General features: G+C 40.5%; 3 protein-coding genes, 1 non-coding gene and 1 pseudogene across 6 annotated transcripts; 2 read left to right on the forward strand and 3 right to left on the reverse strand.

The window, feature by feature from the left end:
- Positions 1 to 6: 6 nt before the first annotated feature.
- Positions 7 to 7,318, forward strand: LOC145482072 (integrin-linked kinase-associated serine/threonine phosphatase 2C-like). Of its 2 annotated transcripts, XM_081460660.1 has the most exons (12): positions 7 to 120; positions 204 to 332; positions 846 to 966; positions 1,586 to 1,692; positions 3,173 to 3,266; positions 3,429 to 3,516; positions 4,022 to 4,096; positions 4,242 to 4,285; positions 4,737 to 4,856; positions 5,181 to 5,262; positions 5,580 to 5,619; positions 6,023 to 7,318. In XM_081460660.1, exons 1-12 carry the CDS (start codon positions 87 to 89, stop codon positions 6,154 to 6,156), a joined length of 1,068 nt encoding a protein of 355 aa, XP_081316786.1. In that variant the 5' UTR covers positions 7 to 86; the 3' UTR covers positions 6,157 to 7,318. The 2 variants fall into 2 exon arrangements, with proteins under 2 accessions (XP_081316786.1, XP_081316787.1); XM_081460661.1 differs by lacking the exon at positions 5,580 to 5,619.
- Positions 1,259 to 1,331, reverse strand: Trnat-agu (transfer RNA threonine (anticodon AGU)). The gene has a single exon. It is a non-coding gene; the product is annotated as a tRNA-Thr (tRNA).
- On the reverse strand, positions 7,096 to 18,767 carry LOC145482071 (uncharacterized). 2 transcript variants are annotated; one of them, XM_081460657.1, is made up of 17 exons: positions 17,588 to 18,767; positions 17,078 to 17,189; positions 15,847 to 15,910; positions 14,509 to 14,635; positions 14,125 to 14,268; positions 13,733 to 13,790; positions 13,508 to 13,606; positions 12,743 to 12,981; positions 12,051 to 12,223; positions 11,037 to 11,200; positions 10,826 to 10,918; positions 10,438 to 10,509; positions 10,238 to 10,300; positions 9,613 to 9,729; positions 8,523 to 8,626; positions 8,247 to 8,324; positions 7,096 to 7,907 (listed from the first exon to the last, which is right to left on the reverse strand). In XM_081460657.1, exons 1-17 carry the CDS (start codon positions 17,680 to 17,682, stop codon positions 7,775 to 7,777), a joined length of 1,935 nt encoding a protein of 644 aa, XP_081316783.1. In that variant the 5' UTR covers positions 17,683 to 18,767; the 3' UTR covers positions 7,096 to 7,774. The 2 variants fall into 2 exon arrangements, with proteins under 2 accessions (XP_081316783.1, XP_081316784.1); XM_081460658.1 differs by lacking the exon at positions 10,438 to 10,509.
- A 538-nt stretch (positions 18,768 to 19,305) lies between these two features.
- LOC145482074 (uncharacterized) lies at positions 19,306 to 22,165 on the forward strand. The gene is made up of 3 exons (XM_081460664.1): positions 19,306 to 19,625; positions 20,810 to 21,098; positions 21,436 to 22,165. Exons 1-3 carry the CDS (start codon positions 19,429 to 19,431, stop codon positions 22,150 to 22,152), a joined length of 1,203 nt encoding a protein of 400 aa, XP_081316790.1. The 5' UTR covers positions 19,306 to 19,428; the 3' UTR covers positions 22,153 to 22,165.
- A 1,005-nt stretch (positions 22,166 to 23,170) lies between these two features.
- The window catches only part of LOC145482075 (uncharacterized), a 4,216-nt pseudogene continuing 3,859 nt past the window's right edge, over positions 23,171 to 23,527 (reverse strand).

A 23,527-nucleotide genomic window follows, 5' to 3' on the forward strand; every position in this document is an offset into this window, starting at 1 on the left:
CAAAAATCGTGTCACTCGTATATGAAGCATACTTCGCAGAAGATATCACTGCTGACCAACTTCGTGCGCCTCCCCAGCCATTGAAAATGGACGATTTATTTGGCGATCTTCCCCCACCTTGTAATATAACTAAAAGCTCTGATCTTTTACTCTATTTTTGTTAGGTGAATTACAGCAATTTGGTTTTATTTATTTCCTTTCAGCAAGCAGAGGTGACCTCTTGGGAAATCTGTACGATGACATTCCAACCTCAGGAAACAGTGGAGAAAATAAACGAAAACTTGAAACAGATCAAGATGATAATGAATTACCAGCAAAAAGGATCCTTGCCGGTGGGGAGATCATAATGCTTATTTTAGGAATTTAGAGATGATTGCCGACTTTATAATGTGAACGCTACGCACCAAATTTAAGCAAAAATGTACGAGTCGTAAATCTTCAAACACCCAGCCAGGGAGGGGAACGGGGGCGGGGGGGGGGTGGGGTGGGGTGGGGAAAGACTCAGGTATAATTGGGTGATGGAGAGGTGTAAGGCCTAGATGAGATCAAATGGTGACACCCAACGAGTTCTAAAAATTTAGTTTTCACCAACATAAAACTAGAAGTCGCCTTTCATTTGCATATAGTATACAATTGTTTCCAACAAAATTATTGTTTGACAAGAAGAAGAGAAACTTTTTCCAAACCCCCCCCCCCCCCCCCAGGAAAAAGAGGTCATTACTGTAATCTTTTACCCCAAAATGTTAAAGAAACCCTTGGGATTGCAAATTTCAAACCCCCTAAAGGGATTTGCAAGTTGCCATCACTAAATAACTAAGTTTTCCCTCCTCATTTCTCTTCTGTAGAATCTAAATACAAATTGAGGGGCTTTGTTGCTGGAAGAAAAGGAGAGAGGAATGACATGCAAGATGCACATGTCATCTTTGATGATTTTACTGAAGAGTTCACTAACCGGCCTGTTGGAATGTAAGTCAAGAAATTCTCTACAATTTACTTTAATATAATTCCTATAAAATACAGATTTTTTAAAGTACTAGTATTATTTTTCTTCCATAATTTTCAGGTCATGTGAGTAGTCTTCATTAATACATTCTTTTTAGAGAGGTTGCATGATTAAATATTTATTAAATGGACAGATTAAAAAGCAAAGCTGGAAGCTGGAATTACTGGAAGTTTTGAAGACATGACTGATTATTGCAGTTACATGTACACACAACTTACAGTAAGCAGTCGTGGAATTAAAGCCTGAAGAAAATTTAGGCCTGAATGGGATTTGAACCCATGACTTCTGCGATACTGGTGCAGTGCTCTACCAACTGAGCTATCAAGCCAACTAGGAGCTTACATTGTTAGTTCATAATAATAAATATAGCCATAGATGGCTTGTTATTTACAAATTTCTGAAATCAATTTAATGGTAGTCAAGCAGCAAGACTTGGGCACGCCTTGGATCTAAATATTGTACAACTTTGTTCAGTTGTTAATTTCCCTAAGTGTTCTAATTAGTGTTCTCATTATAATTTTGCTAATAACCATTTGAGGGTGAAAATGTTTTATATCAAATTCTTTGGATTATGCATTGCAGTTCGAGGATGTGTTACTATGGAGTGTTTGATGGACATGCTGGCCACAGAGCAGCACAGTTTGCAGCCGACCATTTACACAAGAACATCATACTCAAGTTTCCAAAAGGTTGATGGTAAATAGATAATTTTTAGCTGCAGTCACTTTATAAATGATAAGTAAATAATAATAATAATAATAATAATAGTAATAATAATAATAATAATAATAATAGTACAAAACAAAGAAGAATTTGGTTGGTACCTCACAGTGAATTTATCAGATAAATACAGAAAAACTATATAGTTAATACATGTTTGGGCTGGTTACGTTCCCCACCCTTTTTGCCGAAAAAAGGTTGGAAGTGTCAAAAACTCTTTTTTTTTTAATCTTGATATGTAGACTAAGTCCATTCATTTTCTTTTAAATTGGTTTTATTACAAGTTGGTTTTTACTGACATGTATGATCAGTGAATTTATTATATGAAGGAAATTCTCTAAGGATAGCTTTATTGTATCCTAGAGATACAGGGCTCAAAATTGCGACTAACTGGTCGCCAATGCCACCAAAAATTGAGCACTGGCGACTCGCCTTTTGTCCAAGAACTAAAGAAAACCACGACACAAGTTTTGTTTTGAAATCTTTATATTAGGAAATCAATCGGATATGGTAGCTAGCATACAACTCACTTTTCCGTCCCCAGTAAAATAATGTCTGAATATTACAAGATAATCGAAAAAATTGAATGTCGATACTGTGTTCATGGCACGCCATACTGTTTCAGCGGCTTCTTCCGAAGCTGGGATCGCAGGCGCACTTCAACACCATGTGCTTTTCATTTGCTGCGAAAATGGTGGCAGATACCAATCGGTTAAGGAATTACGTGAGTTTTTACTTCAATGCGGAGAATGAAGATTCAGCCAAAAGGTTAATCCAAACTTTGAATCCTTCATCAGTTGTTGATGTAGGGAAAGTGGATTTCACCAAACTGCCGAAGGATATAATATCCTGGGAACAAGCTTAATTCCAGGCATTGAGGAAAGCAAGTTGAAAATAAAGAACGGCATTTCGAAGTAGTAGCAAAGGGAAAATACGCGACGACCCGTACATGTTTGTCTCACAATGAAAACCACGGACTTAATACGTTTTATGCTTCGCTTCATTTAAAATGACTATGGAGACAACCATCACCTTCGGACCAGAGACATATCACCTGAGAACAATGGTAGCTTTATAACTAAGTGTTACTCGTGTTGTTTCTAATTGTTTTCGCTCTTCAATTGTGACTTTTCTTGCATGCAAAGTAACGTATAAAATTGTGTTCTTGTGTAAGTTATAAATAAAATAAGTTGGCGACCAAAATTTTTCTGTTAGTCGCCAGCTGGCTCCTGAACGAAAAAGTTAATTTTGAGCCCTGAGATAGCTGCCTAATTTTTCTTGGTCTTACGGTTGTTACATTGCAGCTAGTGCCATTTTTATAAGCTTCAAACTATTATTCTTCTTTCGTCTTTTTCTTTTTTTCGTATTTTATAAGCTAGTAAATGTTGTTGTTGTCATAAGGTCAATGTTAATAACCGATATTTCTTGTCAATTTCTTGGCACATTTAGGAGAAACTGCAAATAAAGACAGGGAGATAAAGAAGTGTTTAACAGATGCTTACAAAAAGACTGATGAGGAATTTCTATTGGAAGCATCAAAGGCGTAAGTTTGTCAGACATCAGGGAGTTGAATGTTACTTGTACTTGTATATTAAGTTACACATGTCTTTTGTTTTGTCACATTTTCCTAGTTTAGGATTTATTTTGAAGGGTAATTTACAAGTCCATGTTTACTAACAAATGGTGTGATGTTGTCTTTTCTCAGATCACCAGTGTGGAAGGATGGATCAACTGCTGTCACAGCACTCGCTGTGGATGATGTTTTGTATGTTGCCAACCTTGGTGATAGTAGGGTAATAATAACAATCAATTTATTATTATCATTTTTTATTAGTGAAATCTGAAAACGGCTATCGTTTTAGTGACTAATTCAAGAAACAGTGATTCACTCTTTAGAGACAGTTGAACAGATCTTGAGGTCTTGAGAGAAGCAATGATACAATAATACCTCACCCTATTCTTTCAACCAGGAAATTAGCCCAGTGTTAAAAAGTTCGACAGGTTAAGACGGTAATTGTCCAGCATTGATACAGTACATGTACATCAAGAGTGTAAAGACTTTTTACACGTACCTTGAGCAGAGTTGCCAAGTGGTTAGAGCACTGGGCTTGAAATCGGGATGGAGGTCTTGGTTCAAGTCCCACTCAGACCACTAATTAAGCTGGAGCTGTTTCTTGGTAGACAATTCCTCTATCATGCTTGTAGATAGCCAACTCATCTGCCTCCCACCAGTTTGGATTTTTAAGCCTGTTATGTAACTGTTTCTATTAATATGTGACTGTTTCTGAATTTTAATAGGCTCTGCTCTGTCGGTGTGGTGACAATGGTAAGACATCTGTAGTTTCTCTCTCCAAAGATCATTCCCCATCTCAGGTAAGACCAGTGAAGCATGTACTTGTTACTATACTCTTTTTCTGAATGATGGCTCTGTGATTTGTGCGGTACATGATGCTGGGTTTTATGTGCCTGCTCAGTACTTTCCACTAATTTTGTGATTTATTTCTTTATTTTATTGTAGTATGAGGAGAGGATGAGAATACAAAAGGCAGGGGGGACTGTCAGGTACAGTGCCTTGTTTTGTAAATATCTTTATGCATAGGCTTGCCTTTTTACCAGGCCTTGTATTTTGCTGCAGTCATTCCCTCTGAAATGAATTGACCATGGAGGCCAGAGAGAAAGCCATACAAGAACTAGACAAAGCAGGGGTTTCATTGACGTTTTCAGCAGAAGGGCAACTTGTTTTCACAGGTGGTCAAAACTTTTTAAACTGAGCTTCTTTATAAGAAAACCTTTCATCTAGAGTGTCAGACCAGGCAGGCAAAATCATTCTCACAACCGCTCAATTTGCCCAGTGTCAGGCCGTCAAACCCCCCCAGACCTGGCAAGGTGCAGGCTATTCTTTAATCCACTTAAAGTAGTCAGTTAAGTTGAAATAATGATCAGTTCATGATCCTTGTCAGTAGTGAAAAGTTACCAGCCGGGTATGTACCAGAGTTTGTTGTGATGTTAACAGGGAGGGCCGTGTTCTTGGTGTGTTGGAAGTGTCACGGTCTATCGGAGACGGCAGATTCAAGAGATGTGGCGTGAGTTGTGTCCCGGATGTTATGAGATGCACCCTTACAGATAACGACAGGTACTGCATGAGCCAATCTTGCCTGTTTAAACACATGTTTTCCTACTATTTCTTTCCGGTTGTCCCAGCTTTAAAGACGTCAGAGACTGGAACCCAAAAATTCCATTCTGATGATGTAAGCTTCAGAGATCCTCAGTCCCAGGCTCTCTCTCCTTTGACCCCCTTGTCGTTGAGTAGTCAACAAAACAATAAAGATCTCCCAAAGGAATTTAGGATGTTGCTAAAAATGTACCGCTGAAGTCAACTCTCTTTTTAGTTATTTGTAATAGCGTGGTTAAAAACGATGGAATGTTTAATCTTTCTGTAATTTGATTCTTTTTTTAGATTTCTACTTTTAGCATGCGATGGTCTTTGGAAGGGATTCACTGTGGATTCAGCTCTGAAGTTTATCAACAATATACTGGAGGTATTTTGAATTTCAGCTGTTGGTGAACAAGCATCTGTGGCTAGCTATCCATTAAATGCATTATTTTGGAACTTTGTACTTCTGCAGCCCAGTTCTACAACTTACATCAGTACAGTTGAACCCCGCTATTTCGAACTCTCAGGGGAAACGAGAAATAGTTTGAAAAAACGAGAATTCGAAATAGAGGAGGGCAAATTCAAGGGAAGTGGTTTTGAGTTGGAAATAACGGGAAATTCGAAATAATCGAGTTCGAATTAGCGGGGTCCAACTGTATATATTCTGCACTTCATTTTTGTTGCTTCTTTCATGTTTGATAGAACGAAGAAAGTGAAGAAACCGTCCTAGAGACAGATCGCGGTAAATGACTATTTTATACAGTAATCTAAATTATTCAGTTACCTCACGGTTTGCGCATATTGAAAAGTTGAGCCTAAATTTTTCAAGTTCGTAGTTTTCAATCCGTGTTAATCTTCTTCATCCCTAACCATCCTTTTTTCTTTATGGTTTATTATTCTCTCTCTGGTGTTTTTCTATCTTAGTAAACTACTATCTTCAGGTTTCCTTCAATTGAAAGGTAATTTTGTACATGGCCAAAATATCGTGCCGGAGACACTTAAAACAACACGAGACTGTTTAATTTGAGACGTAGTTTTGGTCCCCTTGACTCTAAGCTAAAGCCTGTGAGGCAGAAACTAATTGCCCAGTCCTTTGTAGAATTACGTATATCAAACTCTGTTTATTCTGCTTTACCATTTTACAGGTACGGAAGATGTCCAAATCGATCCAGTCTCCGCGCGGTTCCAAGACGCATGTAACAAAATCGCCAGTGAAGCCATTAGAAATGGAAGTTCTGATAACGTAACAGTCATGTTGGTATCCATTACAAAGCAGTGAACTCATCCAGCCCCACATCGCTTAACCCGAGTGGTGATGAAAGCCGGTCAATTGCTTTCGCCTCCTTCCCTCCTGGACACGTGCGCTCAACGAAAAAAGAAAAACGAGACGAGACGAGCTTGACTTACAGCCTACGGGAAGAGATGGAATCGAACTTTTGCAAGTCTGCGCTATTTATGCTATTTCTAAACTTTCGCGTTTCGTATTGAGAAGGGAGTTTAAGTAACCACAACGGCAACGCCGAGGACAACGTCGATTAAAAAATCTCGCGGTATTTACTTTATCACTGTCAAAACTATCACGAAACTGAATCTGGGACGCAGCTATAAATGTGAGAAAAATTTAAATAACTAGCTATCGTGGTTCACGTTCTCCAGACAACGCAGAATTCGGTCATTTCACGTTGTTTTGCAGAGGTCGTCCGGTCGTCCGGGACAAGTAGATTTTCCTTTCCCGGTTGGCAAGGGATCATGGAAGTCGTTTACCAACTGAATCATAAAAAGACCAAACTAAGGCTTGCCCAGGTTAAGCATTATCTGAGAGATACTTGTCTAAAGGGTAAGCTGGCATTCGAGTTGTTTTCCAAGCCCTGAGGACGGCAAAGAAATGTACCCGGAATTAAAACGCACGTGCACTGCACAGCCAAATGTTGTCCTGCTCATTAAATCTTGTTTAGCGACGTTTCCGTTGCCGTCGTGGTTTTCTTTAGCTCCCTAATTGTGAGGCTAGGGGCAAGGAAGTTTATTTTTGCTCGTGACGCTAATTAAGTACGCCAACCTAAAATGACGCCACGCTGTATGTAGACAAGTGAAACACAAGACAAGTGAAACACTTGACGACCACCAACTTGACGTTGGTACAAGGGTAAAGAAAACCGCTGGAGCGAATATGAAGCCGGTCAAAACTGAGGGGCTAATTCGGTGGTTTACCTTTATCAAGTTCAAGCGAGTGAAAACTTTATTGGAGCAACAAAGGGAAAGAGAATCTTATCGAGAAATGTATAATTTCTTAGGCAACATGAACGTTCAACTTATCCTATTTACATTCTTTAGGGTTAGGGTTGGAGTTAGGGTTAATTGACTGGTACCATTAATTTACGATATTTGCACTTTACTTTATATCTGTACGTTAACTTGCGTGTAATAAAGTATACGCGTATTTTAATGAACTCTGTTGAAGGATTAGTTGAAACCGTTTATTCGGGACGAACTTAGACTTACTTAAACGCTTTTGCATCATTTGGCGTTGTCGGAAAATCCTCGTGCTTCGGAAAATCGTCGTTCATCGTTTGTCCAATTAAGTTGTTTCGACAGTTTGACGTCATAAGATTACGTCGTGCTGCTAAGCAACCCGTCACAGAAACGGCGGGCGCACTGAATTGTGATTGGTGGTCTTTCTTTGTACCAAGTGAGTTCGTTCGGGAACACAAACTGACAAAGCCGATAATGACTATTTTCCTTGAAACCCGGCCTAATTCAAGCTTATTTTGGCAGACTCGCGCCGTTGTTGAAACTAAGAGAGGTTTTGCAACTAGTAACGAGCATTCACAGCCTTGGCTCTCCAATTGCCAGTTCCATGCTTGTCTTTCTTTTTCTGCCAACGAATCGTTTCCCCCAACTCATTTCATTGCCAACACTCTCAAACGATTGATGGTTGCGGCGATCTCCTGGAGTCTGGGACGAGAATAGGAGCCTAGAAGAATTCTGGGACTAAGAACGTCCAGTCCTTCAGAGTCGAAGTCTTGTTCAACCCTTGAAAGAGGAGACAACAAAGAACGTCAACTTTGGAACCATAATGAAATCCTGTAATGGGTAAGAAGAACTGATCGATGGTTTCCGTACTCTGCTGTTACTGATTTGACGAGTCACGCAAGGTTTCTTTTCGCGTGACGACAAAGTAATGAAAAGTCTCTCCCGCATTCATATTAAGGTGTTTAGAATAGTAGTAGGTGAAACCTGTTCCAGGCTCTCGGTCAAATGGATCGAGCCGGTGACGAGCGAGGTCTGGGACAGAAAAAAAGAGTTTTCTCTCCCAGACCCCCACTCGTCTCGCGACGCTGGTACAGAGGCTGGTAGTGGAGTTGAACTCACTTTTGAAGCACTTCTAAGAGCGACCGGTTTCCATCCATATATTTATCCCGAGCGTATAAGATGGCGTCTGCTATAACCCTATAAAAGAAACGTGAGAAGAGTGATCAAAATAACAAACCAGCGTCAATATATAGCAGCAACCAAACCACTTACCAGTGAAACGAAAAAGAGTTTCTAACATACAAAGCGATATCACTAACACAATGAGAAGTGGCTAGCGCCCATCGAACTAACTTCTGGGTAAACTCGACAGAGAGCAGATAACAAAGTTCCTACCTTGTTTGACTATACTCTCCAAGCTGCTCAATATATGACAGATCGATTTCTTCATGACCAAACTGAACTTGGAAACCGAACTGTGTCTTACCCTTTACTCTGACCTGGCAATGAGATTTCATAAATATGATAAACCAGAACAATTTTAACACGGTAGCTGGAATACAAACACAGTGAATGTTCTCATGTAGTTACAATCCTCCACAGAAAAAAAGATGGCGACTGGTACTTTTACTCATAATTCTTAGCGCGCGAAAACTTTACAAACGCTCATAAAAACGTACAGGAAAGTTCTAAAATCTTCAAACCTTGCGTACACAATGTCGTTAACACAGAGACAAATATCGCAAAATATGGCTTTCCTTGTACTTTAAGGGCTGCGTAAGGCTTGCATGGTATTGTGGCAAAATGTACAGCCGCCATTTTTTTTTCCTTAGATGACTTCAGATGCGGTTTAAATCCGCCTGCTAGAGTATCCATCACAAAATCAACACGAAAATAATCGTTTAGAATGCTAATAAATCATATTGCTATGAAAAAAGTATGTAGAGAAATGTTGGAGCCAGACATTTCTGTCATGTATCCGCGGCCACTAGAAGTTTTGGTCATCAGCGTAAAACAGGACCAGCTTGAAAACCTCGGATGTATTCAGAATCATGTGTGCAATATAAAACACTTGTTGAGAACAACGGATCAATAGCGCTAGCAAGTGCTGTTTATATTTGATAGCCCTAATTAGTATCACCCAACTAGTGGACTAATGCAAATCCTGCATTTTCATTGGCTACGCTACTAGAGGACTATTAGTAATAGTCCTCGAGTAGCGAAATTGGCGCAATCGAGCTTGACGTTTTCTTTCGTTTTATTCCCAAATAAATATTTCTTCAACTTGCATTTGCTAACTTTATTATTGCCTTTTCTGTCCGACTAGTTGGGTGATACTAAAACAATTAGACCCTTCGCACTTAAGGGCCACGGGTCTATAGCCCATTCGGCTTCGCCTCATGGGCTATTGACCCGTAGCCCTTGCGGGCTACGGGTCTAATTGTTAATTAGCTCTACAAGATGACTAACAAGTTTGTGAATGAACCTTTTCTCTATCTCCTCTTGTGGCATCAAAACTATCAGCGATTGGGATCCGCGGCGATGGCGTAACAAACGCGGCTTGGCATTGAGCATTGGTCTGGCTGTGCTCCAAAGCAATAGCCTAAAAGAAAAACAAAAGTGAAATACAAATACTACAGGAAAACACACACTGGACATATGCGCACAGAGTGCTATACAATGGTTTCAAGTTCTTGAGCTACACTAGAAAACTTGTTGAAAAATGCGAACAAACAAAGACGCCCGTGTGGAATGCTCTCATCAATACAGCTGGTTTCAACGACAAAACCAGCCGTGAGTCCGTGAGTTTAGTTACGTATGGTAATCTAATTCCCGCGCTTCAGTGTCAGTCGGTGTGGCGGTATAACCTGACAACAAGCGCGGGAAAACCTTCAAGAATTAAAAAAAGGCGGGAAATCGTAGAGTAGGCGGACGACAACGGGAAAACAAACAACAGGTGGCACCCGCGGGAATACGCGGCAAAATGGTCAACTCACGAAAAGCCAAACGGGTAACCTGGCCTCCAATGGTTGCATGTGTTCCCGGGCTTCCTACCACTTACTTGATTATTCGCGTAAGCTTGATTCCAAATTGGTTTATCATTCTTTTACCTTCGCTTTATCCGTAACGTCACGGCATGAGTAACAATCCATCATGACCACGTGATCAGCAACCTTCAATGGTAGACATAAACCATGACATATGGTACGTACTTTTACTATTTGCTTCTCAGCTACCACACTATTGTGCAAAAATACATTAAGAAACCTGATTCGTAAAAAAGGTGGGTGACTTGTGACCCTCGACTAACCTGGAAATAATCCCCCGAACCTCCAATTACAAGAATGGACGAAACAACAAAGTCTTCATACAGACTGCGAACCTAAAAACGTGTGAAGATTTATATATATATATATATATATATATATATATATATATATATATATACCCATTATATATATATATATATATATATATATATATATATATATATATATATATATATATATATATATATATATATATATATCGCTAGATAGTTAATACTGATAATGACCAATAATGACACTAAACACGTGCTTATGCTTGCGGCCTCGACTGCTTAAGCGTGGTCGTGGTGCGTTACGTTACGTTGTGTTGTGTTCTGTTAACTTTTCATTTTTCATTTTCGTACGAAGCAACTGAACTGACTTTCTCACCTTGGATATGAACGGTGTAATTGGTTCTTTTTCAGTGGCCACTAGCTGCTGCATCCGGGCATCTCGAATCATAAAATTCGTAGCGCTCGTATCCTGAGTGAGGAGAGATGAATGTAAAGCCTTGAATAATAACTTCAAACGACTGGTAACTGTTCTGGGACACATCACACTAAGTTACACTACGTAAAAGACAATCGCTGCGGGTTTCTACCTCATCAATCAGCAGGCACTTGCTCCCAGTTTCCAAGGCTTCTATGATATTCGCGGCTTGAGAAGTCGAGCCACTGGCGTCCTGGGTACTAAACCTGCTCGTGTCTCGACCAAACGGTAAGTTGTTTATAAATGGACGGATGTCAACTTTCTCTATGCTCCTGCCTAGCAACAGTGCAAAGAGAGTGCTTAACTCAGCATTAATTTCTTCAAACCATTAATTTCTAACAGTGACAGCTACCTACAGCTCGTGGTGACGACTGCTCTGTATAAAACAGAAGCTTTTCTTCACGTCCAAAATTCAACCTTGAACCTTAAATTTTCTTGCCGGTGATCGCCATTTTATTTTTGCGCAATAAAAGAAAAAAATCCAAGAGACCACACTGTTCTGAGCAGGGTACGTCATCAAAATGGAATGTTTCGAGTGAAATCCTCACTCCCCCGGGGAAGGGGGTGTTTGAAACGACCGGGGATACTCGTCATCTCACTTAGTGGGGTAAATCACGGGTGTTGGTCTCACTAAGGAAGTTCAGGACGAAACGCCACTATTTTTAGCCGTATAGGTATCTTTTAAGGTTGCTCTCGACGAAATACTAAAAAAAACGCTCTGTCTGTTTTAATTGGAATCATTTAGGGGTCAAATAAAGCCCGAACCGCACCCAGAGTTGTCTCCTTTAGGGAGTTAATTCAAATTTTCCAACGAGCATTCCCGACCCCCCACCCCACCCCCCATCACCCCTATCTACACTAATGCGTTTTCACTGATGCGTTCGCGCCCAATTCATCCACTGTTATAAAATGGGTAGCGCACCGTCATGAAATATCTCTACACTAGAAAGCGTTTTCAAATGTAAGCGTTTTCGACTGGATCAGCGTCCACGACAGGCGAAAACTCATCGACGAACACGCATCAACGAGAACACACTAGTGTGGAATGGAGGGCGGAAAAAGACGTCAGTGTTTGAACAACAAACACGACGCCACCAGTTTGTTGTAAATCGGATAATTTACTAACCATCTTCAGCTCGTATCGTGAATGCTGTTGGATCAGTACAAACAAACTCACGTCCGTCACCAGGAATGTGATTATAAACTCCAAACTGGATAGCATTCAGCAGGGTGGACTTGCCGTGAAAACCGCCGCCTACAATCAGTGTTACACCTTTGGGGATTCCCATGCCAGACACCCTGTGAAAAAAAACATGCGATGTTGAACCCCTCGGTAAAAGGCAAAGCCTGCATATGAGCCCGAAGGCCCATCAGGACGGCACTTATCTCCAATTTCAGTTGCATAAAGCGACTAGGAGTATTTCTATTCCCCCCTGGATGGAATTGTAATCTAAACATTTTAATCGTAATTTCAAATTTTTAGCAAAGTTAAATTTAAATACACGACCCCACAAGCTTTTAGCTTTAATTATTATCGTGTTTAAATAAAGTTTATCTATCTATCTATCTATCTATGGCATGCTAGTCCACCGCAGTGTTATCCCCAGCATTAAATTCACAGGTGCCCAAAGCTTCTCATAACCTCCACACAAAACCGTCTTATTTTTGCAATGTTCAAAGCGTCATTCAATCTCAACCTTACAAGAAAATTGCTGTTCTGGATGCTTTTTCCAGTTCTGAAATTCACATAGCTGTAACAGGTTACCAACTGTTGCAAAAAGCCTATTTTGATTTTCACATACATTAGATTGTGCTTACTTTCCAGTATGTGGCAAATCAAATTCCACTCTCAGACTCTCAGGACTATTAAACAGTGTGACATTTGACATGCCCATGGGCCTGTCATCTGCACCACTCATGCGAGGCAGGACAGCACCATCTCTAACAAATGCCAGAAGATTGGCAGCAGACAGCTGACTGCGAAGGTACTCCTGGTCTTCAACACATTCAACATGCTTCTTTAGTGCTGCTTGATCCTGGCTACTGTATGGCACTGCCTGAGGTCAGCAAAAAGCTTTATTAGAGGTTAATCATCAATCAAATCCAACCAAATATTTTCACTCCCTTGCGATTGGTCTAAACGCATCACATGACTAAATGGGCCCCAGCTAAAACTGGGCAATAGGCAAGTGATATTTCCCAATTTTCAAAACTGTGTGTGTTGCGAGAAATATTGAAAGAATAACAAACACAAAAGCCTCCACTTGGTGGAAAAATGTGCTCTGATATTTTGCCTCGATGCTCAGAGTTTCCATGAGTTACACTCTCAGAAAACTGGGTTTTTTTTTAATGGCAGAGGTAATGTTTGAGGACAAATAACCGAGCATACACTCTACATGTATTTTCACACCAAATGGAGGCTGTTGTTTAATATATAATCATCAGAAACTGCCTCGAGAATTACGACTACAAAAGGGAGTAACAAAAAGAAACATAGTTTCCCTGATATCAAATTCTCTCAACTTACATTGAATGGGAAGAATAAAAGGTTAAAAAACACTAGCTTTCAGATGTCTGGCTCACCTTTTCAATGATTTGGGGAAGATTTTCTGTAAGAATCCTTTTGCAGACATGTCCTTCAATGGATCTTCCCCGTGCTGGCAGAGAGACTGTGAACCTCAGCTAACAGAAAAATAAAGTCAACCATTGATTGAGCTCAGCTGAGTGTGTGTGCCATTAAAAGAGGCCGCAGTAAAGTACAATCTACTTTTATTTGCAAAATACATGTAATTGACAATCGACTAATACCTCAACACTGTCAGGTTTTACAAGACAAGAAGTTCTTTCAAGGACATGTTGACATGGTCTGAAATTAGGAAAATAAACCCATTCAAAAAAACAAAAAACAAACAATTGAAAATAAATTTAAATTAATTAACACAAAATATTTATTTTTCAAAGAATATAAGTTTTCAAATGACTGTTCAATGAAGTAAATACTGACCATGCTTGCAGTAGATTTTATTACCGGTAATTGCTGATACATTTATTGGTAAATAAATTCAGTTTAAACTACAAATTAATATCAAACATTAATTTGAAAATAATAATAATAACAAAAAGAAATCAGAGGCGAGCTGAACTTTTGTTATTATCAAATTCTATTTAGATACAGTGTAAAATAAAATTTTTGTACAAACGTTTCGATATTCAAGTTCCCTCCTTTCTTGCCATGCCATCCTTCACCGCCGCCACTCAGCTCCTTGTCATGTCCTCCATGTCGCACAAGATTAGAAAACTTCCTCGTTAAGTAATCACCAGTTGCTATCTGCTGAATATGAGAGCTGTCCACAAAATTAAATCATATTAAGTCCTCTTAAGGCCTAAAACTTGATTTTCTAGTTTGTTAGTAGTACCACCATACATGTCATAACTTTGAAAAATAATATGTCTAACTTATGAGTACAAACTAACTAAATGTTTGACCAACTCAAACTTATATATACAGACTGCTTGGTCTACATCTTCATCACTACAATTTTAGTATAAATAGCGCCACAACGAAGTTAGAATATTGCATGTACCTGTAGGTAAAGTCTGGGTATTTTGCCACCTCTTGATCCATAATGACTCTAAATAGTGATGGGGGAGCAAAAGGGTCACTCTGTATCTTCTCTGCATGGAGTTTAAAAGTTGGGAAAGTCCAGCAACCTAGAGCACATGAACTATGGTAAGGTTTGTTGATCCAACAAGTGCACTCGTCCCTGGATCGAGCAGTCCCGGTTCGAGCCCTGGCCGGGGACACTGTGTTGTGTTCTTGGGCAAGACACTTAACTCTCACAGTCCCACTCTCCACCCAGGAGTATAAATGGGTAACGGCGAGTTGCTGGGGAAACCTAAAAAATTGCGGGGGAGTGACGTGCGATGGCCTAGCATCCCGTCCAGGGGGAGTAAAAATACGCCTTGCTGTTTCATGCTACAGAAACCGGGATAAGCTCCGGCAGCTATGAACCAGTCGGCTCCAAGGTTTCACTTCACTTAAGTACCAGGGAGGTGTGGTGGCCTCATGGTTAGTGCACTCATCTCTGGATCAAGCAATCTGGGTTTGAGCCCTGGCCGTGGACATTGTGTTGTGTTCTTGACTCTCACAGTAGCTCTTTCCACCCAGGTGTATAAATGGGTACCAGTGAACTTAATGCTGGGGGTACATGCAACTCTGCGATGGACTAGCATCCCACCCAGAGGGGAATAGAAATACTCCTGGTCACTTCATGCTACAGAAACTATGCAGACTTTACCTAGTACATATAAGTAAGGAGAAACACTGTAGATCAGATGAGGGAGTAATATAGCCAGGGAGTCAAGCCAACTTGTCAATCTGGAGTCTGTGTTGATAACCAACTGTTACTGGCTCCCACCTCTCCCACAAAACATGAAAACAAAGGCTTCATATTAAGTATTAGAATCCATCAAATATTTTGCTCGTGTGCAATTGGTCGAAAGACGTCACGTAACCGAATATTCCCCAGCTAAAACTGGGGAATATCTGAGAATATTCCCCAATTTTCAAAACTGTGCATGTTGCAAAAAAGATCTGAAGGGTAATAAACACAATAGCCTCCATTTGGCACAAACATATGATAGGATATTTGTCCTTGGACATAATCTGTTCCTCGAGGCTCACAGTTTTCCTCGAGCTATGCTCGCAGAAAACTGTTCGCTTCTCGGAACAGATCATGTCCACAGACAAATATCTTAGCATATTTTCGCGCCAAATGGAGGCTACTGTTTATATAAATAATAATTATAATTTATCATTCCTTTAGAGGCATATGATAATGATCTCCACAGATGTGTCAACACAGGTAGTTAAGAAGGCCTCTGAAACCATGTCTTATTTGCATGTCTAAATGCCACATTACCTAAAATATCATGGTAGGCCTTGTAGCTTTTTCCTTCTAAATCAGCAAGTATATGAGCCAGATCCTGTCAGGCAATAATAAGGTACATAATTATGTTAGCCTCCCCACAGAAACCTTGTGTAGAGGAAATTGTAAACTAAGAAAAAATCAGGGCTGTGCTCTAGAAGCGCCCAGGTACCACAGGCGACTCACTTTTGCCTTTGGGTGACTGGAAAAACTTACCAGTACTTTTTTTCATATCAGCTTAAGTGCTGAGCACCCAGGATTTTTCATGGTTAGGAACTCAGTGGGCTCCTCATAATTTTGCTTAGACCACAGCCATGTAAATTGTTCAGAAATCTTTGCTAATAATCTTTTGAGGGATTTAGGTGATCTTTGAAAGTGTTCAGAAATATTTTCCTTTGGCTTTCTTCAGGAGGCTTTGGGTGAACTTCAACCACCTGTGAAATAGCTCAGATAACTGTATCAGAATTGACTGATTATAGGTTATCATATGAGTGTGAGTGTAATTAAGGATTCACACAAAGAGATACAACATATATCTTTACAAAATTATTCTCCCAATTGTATGCCTGACAATCATGCATGAGCCCTTATGCAAGTGTAATTTATAAGATGTGCTTTAACATTGCAGCCTGTGTACAGCCATCCTATCAAGCAGCTACAGGTATACACAGGTAGCTACACACATACACAGGTTAATAAGTGTCATGTCACATAATTATTATACTTCTCACCCAGGGGTAGGGGGGTGGGGGGTACTCCCATAAATTTTACATAGGTGTGTGCCGTGAAGGGTCTTAAACCCTGACTCTATGTAAGGATGAAGCAAATGAAAATTGATATACTATTTAATGCACAAACCCCAAAGATTGAAGCCCTATTTCAAGAGAAAAACAAAACCTTAGAATGGGGTGAATGGGTGATCTTTATTTCATTTCTGTAACATTGGTAGTTAAGCACTGAGCAGAAGGATTTGTTTTTTGATCAGCTGGGCATTTACACACTGCAACTTTGGCTGATACAATCTAGGTCTATGTACCCTGGCCTATTTAAGGATCATACCGTGAACATGCGCACGCACACAATGCCAACAGGAGCAAAAATGATACCTCATTTAAAGATCAGGAACCTCATAAACCATACCCTATATACACTGCGGCACATACCTATAGTTAATATATGGGAGTACCGCACCCACCCCCCTGCCCCCTCAACCCGGGCTTCTCACCTCCGAGGTTCTTGAGCCCTCATAGTCCCTGTGGTACGAAGCAGAATCCGGTCTTCCACCCCTGTAGTTGTTCCTTTGCTGATAACCACCTCTTCCTCCGCCTCTACCTCCCCTATGCAATTTCAATTGGAAAGGCATGAAATTAATTAATCTTTCCAGTTATCGTTATCGAACCGCGGGACATTCAAACTTTTTGTCGTCCTCGGATCTACCCAAGGGACAGATCGTAGGGTGGGACAAGAAGTCGAACGCGCTTAAATATAGCGGTACTAACGAAAACAACAACAAAACAAAGCTTTCGTTCCACCGCTTTCGATCCTGACACGAACTTTTTTTTAGCAAGATTATATACAATTACAGTCTACACGTGCGCACATAAAATTCAGCTGATAAAACATGCAGACATGAAGATTTCTTCATCGTCGCCAATGATTTCTTCTGAGAAGTAGCCATCATGTATCATGGATATCTATAGCAGATATGATAGTCGTTTCATTTTATGACGCTTACCTCCTTCCTCCTCCATACAGATTCTTGTAATAAGCTCCGCGATTCGACATTTTCCGAAATGCAAATCTTGCAGTCAAAGTTAGGATTCTTAACATCCCCACGATGTTACTACACGAGGTGCGTCCTCATACATAAAGTACCTACCGTTCCAAATTACGCTATGAGACCGCTGACTTCAGATACAAATTTACTTGGGCTCATGTGTCTTGGCTTAGCTCTTCACCCAACCGTGTGCATGTGACGCATGGCTACTTTTCGTATCTTTATGAACTATTCATTATTGTAGTTCTTTTTCTCAGATTTCCGCCTTACGACAATCCGCGAGCTGTGATTTCAATTTACAACCACCAGATCATCAGCCTTTTTATAGCTATGCCGGAAACCCGGCCGGCTGCAAATACATGTATTTTTCCACCTGTTTGCAGGCTGAACCTTGGTTAAATCTCTAAAAACTGCTATGTTTCCAAGGATTACAATTAATTAGATTGACCTCTGTTCCTTACCCCCGAAAAAAACAAAAAGCAAAAAACCGAAGTTTGAGAAAATTAGAAAACCAGATTTCTAAGAAAAGTCCGGGGTCCTGGCAAGCACAATACGGAAGAGACAAGATTTTTATTTCGTTAGCATTTTTTTGGCATTTTTCTTTTAACAAGGTCCATGATACTGAACGGAGCCTCAGTGTCAAATTCTTACACCAATATATCTTTTCGGTTGTTACCTTTTACAGCCCCGACCCCTCCCATATCAGCTGGTAACTGACATTTGGAATAAGCCATTACTCAAACAAACTATTCAGTGGCCATATCCATATTTAATACAGGTTTATCAGGTAATATTTTTCCTCGCCTTTCCCACGAAGAATTTTTATGGTTCAAAGAAGGCTACCATTAACGAAAGGAAATCAAAACTAGAAATTCCAAGGTATGTCGTTTACAATGATTTAGTGGAATTTAGTTTTTCAACGAGAGAATATCAGTTCAGTCAGTTCCCCGTTTGGTTCTTTGCATACCCGAACTAGTTCCATACGGTGAAATGGACTGATAGAAACAAAACTCTCTGAACACAACTTTGCAGATCTGGTCTCGGGTTGAAAGCAATTGGGACCAATTCAATCGGAAAAGAGTTGGGGCCTTGTGTTGTCAAGTGCAGTTCAAACTTCTTGAGTTATAGGTCAATTTCCTTTTTTGGCCAAAATGCGTGAACTGACTTACTTAAAGAAACGATTAGCTTTGCGCCTGACAAATTAAAGACATTTAGAAGAAACTAAACCGAGTCAGATTCTTAATTAAGCTGACTGAATCCAATTTCAAAAATAGAAAAATAGACCAAATGAATTGATGTCTAAATTTATGAAAAGGGTGTTAAAGAAATTTCCCTGGTGAAAGCGATTTTTTCTATCCAAAATACACGCTATAAAAATTCAAAGGAATTTCAGTTTCTCTCGCTCTCTCATCTTCTTGGAGTGATTTGTACGCCTTTAGGAGTCGTGAATTCCGAGTGTGTACCTTACTTGGCGCAGAAAAAGGCACTTTCCTTTAGTTAAACACCTTTTCAAAAACCCTAGCAAATTAACAAATTGACGTCAGTTTTTCATGCGGCTGTCCTGTTATTGATCATGAATTTCGTCATAACATTGTCCAAATAGCTGTGGATCCACGCTCCACTTCAGCTAACTCTGGATCTCGCCTGGAAACATAAATTATCCTAACTAAGAACTTGGTGTTACATTCAAAATTTTCTCATGTAAGTCAAGTTTTCTCTGTTTGAATCACGTTTGTGAAGGAAGACAAAATTTATTTTCATTTTTATTTATGGTTCTTGTTTAGCATAACTGAAGCATTATGGGAGTGTTCATACTCCTAATGTTTCAGTTGACCATCATATGCTTCCCGTCATCCTTTGCGGAGGAATACAAGTTCTGTGATGCAAAACCGCTGGGAAAATACTGCCTGCCCGACAACTCAGGATGGCGAGAATGTTTGATTGATGCTTTAGATGAGCCCGCGGAAGAGCTACATCACTGCCCAGCAGGCCTCAAGTATGGTTTGTTGAATAATTCGCTGAGTGGATGTTCAATTATATGTAATTATTTGCCCGCACCACATGGCTGCGAAATAATTTATCGGGATAAAATCGGAGTAACGCAGAAATCGCGATCGATCGACTCCAGGTACTTGGGGAAAACTGTGCACTAGCTAATTTTCGGAAATAGAGTTTTGGGTTTTGAGTTCTGGTAGTAATTATAGCGCCAAGTAAGCTACATTTGTCGACGAATCATATTTCAAGAAAGATACCTGAACACAGCGGCACAGTAAACCCAAAAAAACTACTCTGGAGTGCTGAATTTTGGGAATCTACAACGAGACTGAACGGAATTCCGCTATAAAATGATTATAATCGATAAAAAAGATTGAAACTGTTATCTGTTTGCCGAGAGGGGATGAGGAGTAAAAGAGATAATCACTTTACAGATCTTATTCTCAACATAATCCGTCTCAAGCTATTTTTAGGTCTATCCAGTTTCTGAAATCTCAGGAAGGAGTGGAAATAGCCATACCTGTGACTCGAATTGCCGGTTTTAATGTGACGTCATCGCTTTCCAGAATAAAAAATTGCCAATTCTTCAGAGGTTTTAGTTTGATCAGATATAAGAGCCTCTAAGAACATGACGTTTTACAATGTTTATGCTCGTGAGAGTTCTTAGTTTTGTTATAAAGCACCTTTGAATTTCCAAGTTTATGCTTTGCGTGACATTAATGGCGGCCTGACAAGGTTCTCGCGTAGGTCAAAAGAGGAGTTACCGCTCAAGTTTTTGCTAACTGTACAGTTCTTGCACTAGAAGAATTATAACCTTCAATGTGGAAGGAAGGGAAGGAAGGGCACCAACACGGCGTCTTCATACAAAGCTCTATAAATTTGGGTGAAACACTTTTCCAAATAACGTGCCAATGGAAACCCGCATAGACCTAGATCTTGGCAAGATCGTTTATATATCACTTATCTATCATATCCCAGATTTTTGACTTAATGTATTGAATGGCTAGGATTTTTATTTTTGATTGCGTGACAGTGCGGCTTTACACGCATTCTCCACATCCTCCACGAAAACATCCACGCAACGCGCGTGGTAATATTATAAGCAGTAGGACTGTGCGCTTTCTAGTACAGCTACAAAATATACTCTTTTTACGACGAAACACTGAAAACTTGTCATGTTTTTAGGTGTGTTTGTAGCGGAAAACTTGAACAAGGCTACTGTGTCACGCATGCGCGCAACCCGTGCGTCCGTTCCTCGACTGAACGCGTTCGCCCAGAGTTTCCACAGTCATACTTTGGCGTGATCTTTGTAACCGATGCGTTCTGCGACAAGGATGGCTGCGAAGGCCGCATCGTGGTGAGTGAGAAATACCGCGACAACAAGAAGGGTGGTAGATCACGGGAGGATCTTGTGATGGGGCTCACGCAGCACATGACGGTTATAATTATGCCTGAAGGATCAGAGTGGTCACAGGTAATGAAAACTCTCTTCTAAAAGTAATAATGTCACTCACTGAGATAACAAACATGAAAACACAGCAATGGACGCTCTACTTTATTTTCAATTATTTTCAGCGCAACTCGACTCGACTCGACTCGAAATCTCTCGGCTCGACCCTGCTCTGTTCTGCTCTGATCCACTCACGCTTGCAATGCACTTCACATCGTTCTAAACAAAGACCGACGCGACAGTATCATGAACTTATTGTCATTAACCGAGCTGGAGTCAGTTAAATCTTTATTAGATTTTGTTTAAAAAACAATGAACCTTTTCCTAGCTAACATTTAAATTGGTGCCTTTCTCTCCTCAGTACGCCATTGATTTAAAGGAAGGCACACCTGCCTGCAACAAAACCATGCTACCGGAATTCCGAGGCCTGACGAAGGTTCCCGAAAACTTCCGATTTAATGGTACTGTGGAAATTCTGGGCGTGGAATGTGAAGATTGGGTCTATGAAGCTAATAATCAAGGCAACTTCAGCGCAGTCAAGGATAAAGCCAAGAACGTCGGATTTAGTCAGACTGTCCGCGACAAAATCTTGACGCGCCTCACGGATAATTTAGGTTCTGGAGGTGTAGGGGCGGGGGGACAAATTGTCGAAGTTCACCACATCTACGTGGCCAAAATTAATGGTACCAACGTCCCCCTGAAGGTGGAATTTGCCATCGCGATCCCTAACCAGAAAATCTTCACTCACTACAAAGAATTCATGGTGGCTTACTACCCCAACAAGTCCATCAGCATCAGCAGCGAGTCCCGGATTTTTGATCTCCCGGATGTCTGCACGAATCAGGAGGAAGGGGAGGGTGGGGCGATTGACGACGTGCCGCTGGATATACAAACGGTAAAACGCCAGCGTCACCATCGACTGGAGGGAATGGGTTCGAGGGACGATGAGTTTGCGGAAACTAAGCGATTTTTTATGCCTTCATTGAAAAACGATGTGGCTGGACATTCTTCGGACATTTTGGAACATTACAGAGTTGCTGATCACGTGATGCAAGCCGTGCAAACTGACAGCAAATAATCACATACAATCATCTTTGAAAACAGCGTGACAAAAAGGATCGATTATATATAATAAAAGAGACAACGTTTCGTTGCAGTTAAGCCCTCTATTGTACTGTAGTACTAGTTACAACTCAACACAAAACTAAGTTCAAATGCTATTAGAATAACCCAATTTAAACCTTCACCGGCGTTTTCGGTTGAAGTGATTCACTACTGATCCCTAGATACTAAGGTTCAAATGCCTATTGGTAACGTATAGATTTAACCAAGCTTAAGAGCGGAGCTCCCGAGAAGGGTTGTTCAAAGCCTGATTAAGCTAACCCCAGACAAGCGAGAATTTTAATTTGAGTTTTGTAACTTTGCGGTGACGTTTAATGCTTATATTGTTTGTCCTTCTGTTTTGAGTTTGAAAAATTTCAAACTACGCAAAACAAAAGCAGTGAAAAACATTTATATTTAGATTAACTTTTAATCCTGGGTTGGCGTTAACCGGCTTCCGAACAACCCGGCCCTGTATACAACAAGTTAAATGACATGATCTCGCGATCCAGTCGAAAACCAGCACCTAGTCAGCGCTCAACTTCAAAAAAGCATGAGTTCTAAACTTGAGCCTACGATTTGGTCACGTAATAACTGTCAGCGGAAACCTTGTTTTAAAAGGTGTCAATTGACTATAACATGGATGTCCAGTCTCAAAGAAGTACGTAATAAACCAAGGTTGCATGTCTCTCTCAACCTATTAGCTGGAGTATGGCCGCCATCTTGCGCGACTCCATCAAGGTGGAAAAAGACCGCCCTACATATAAGCGCCCTAACTCCACCGTCTTTGTCGTCGTGCATACGCGCCCACGAGCAATGCCGCTAGTCATGATTACCATGAGAAAATCAATTTTTGGGTTTCCTTTTCTTTCCTATATGAGTATGGTGCTTTGCTCGACGGCCTTTCGGGCCGCCGGGCGGAGCTCCGCTATCAACTGTTTTCGATCAGTTGGGTTCAGCCGGCTACATTTTTCCTATTCGTTGAAATTTTTTCGCTAACAAAAGCTTGGCAGCTTCAGCAGCTCCTCGTCTACTTCGCCATTCAGAAAGGAAGTGATGTTCAAAACATAATGTCGTGAAGTCATACCCACGGGAGAGGGAGCGGGAATGTCGAAGGTCTCCATCATCACGGGCACAACGTAAAGTGCATCATAATCACCGCTGACCTCAGCGTATCGCTTTTGCTCCATATTTGTCTGGTTAGACAGGTAGTAGGAAGAAAAGGAGGTTGGTTGTCCTGCATTGTGTCCCCCAGTCTTCCATATCCATTGCTCGCACAGGCGATAGCCGATGCTGACCGTTCCGTTGTAGCTATAGTATGGACGAATTTGTGTTTCTGGGAATGCCTTTAT

Source organism: Orbicella franksi, chromosome 3 (genome assembly GCF_964199315.1).
Source record: "Orbicella franksi chromosome 3, jaOrbFran1.1, whole genome shotgun sequence".
Classification (NCBI taxonomy): Eukaryota; Metazoa; Cnidaria; class Anthozoa; order Scleractinia; family Merulinidae; genus Orbicella; species Orbicella franksi.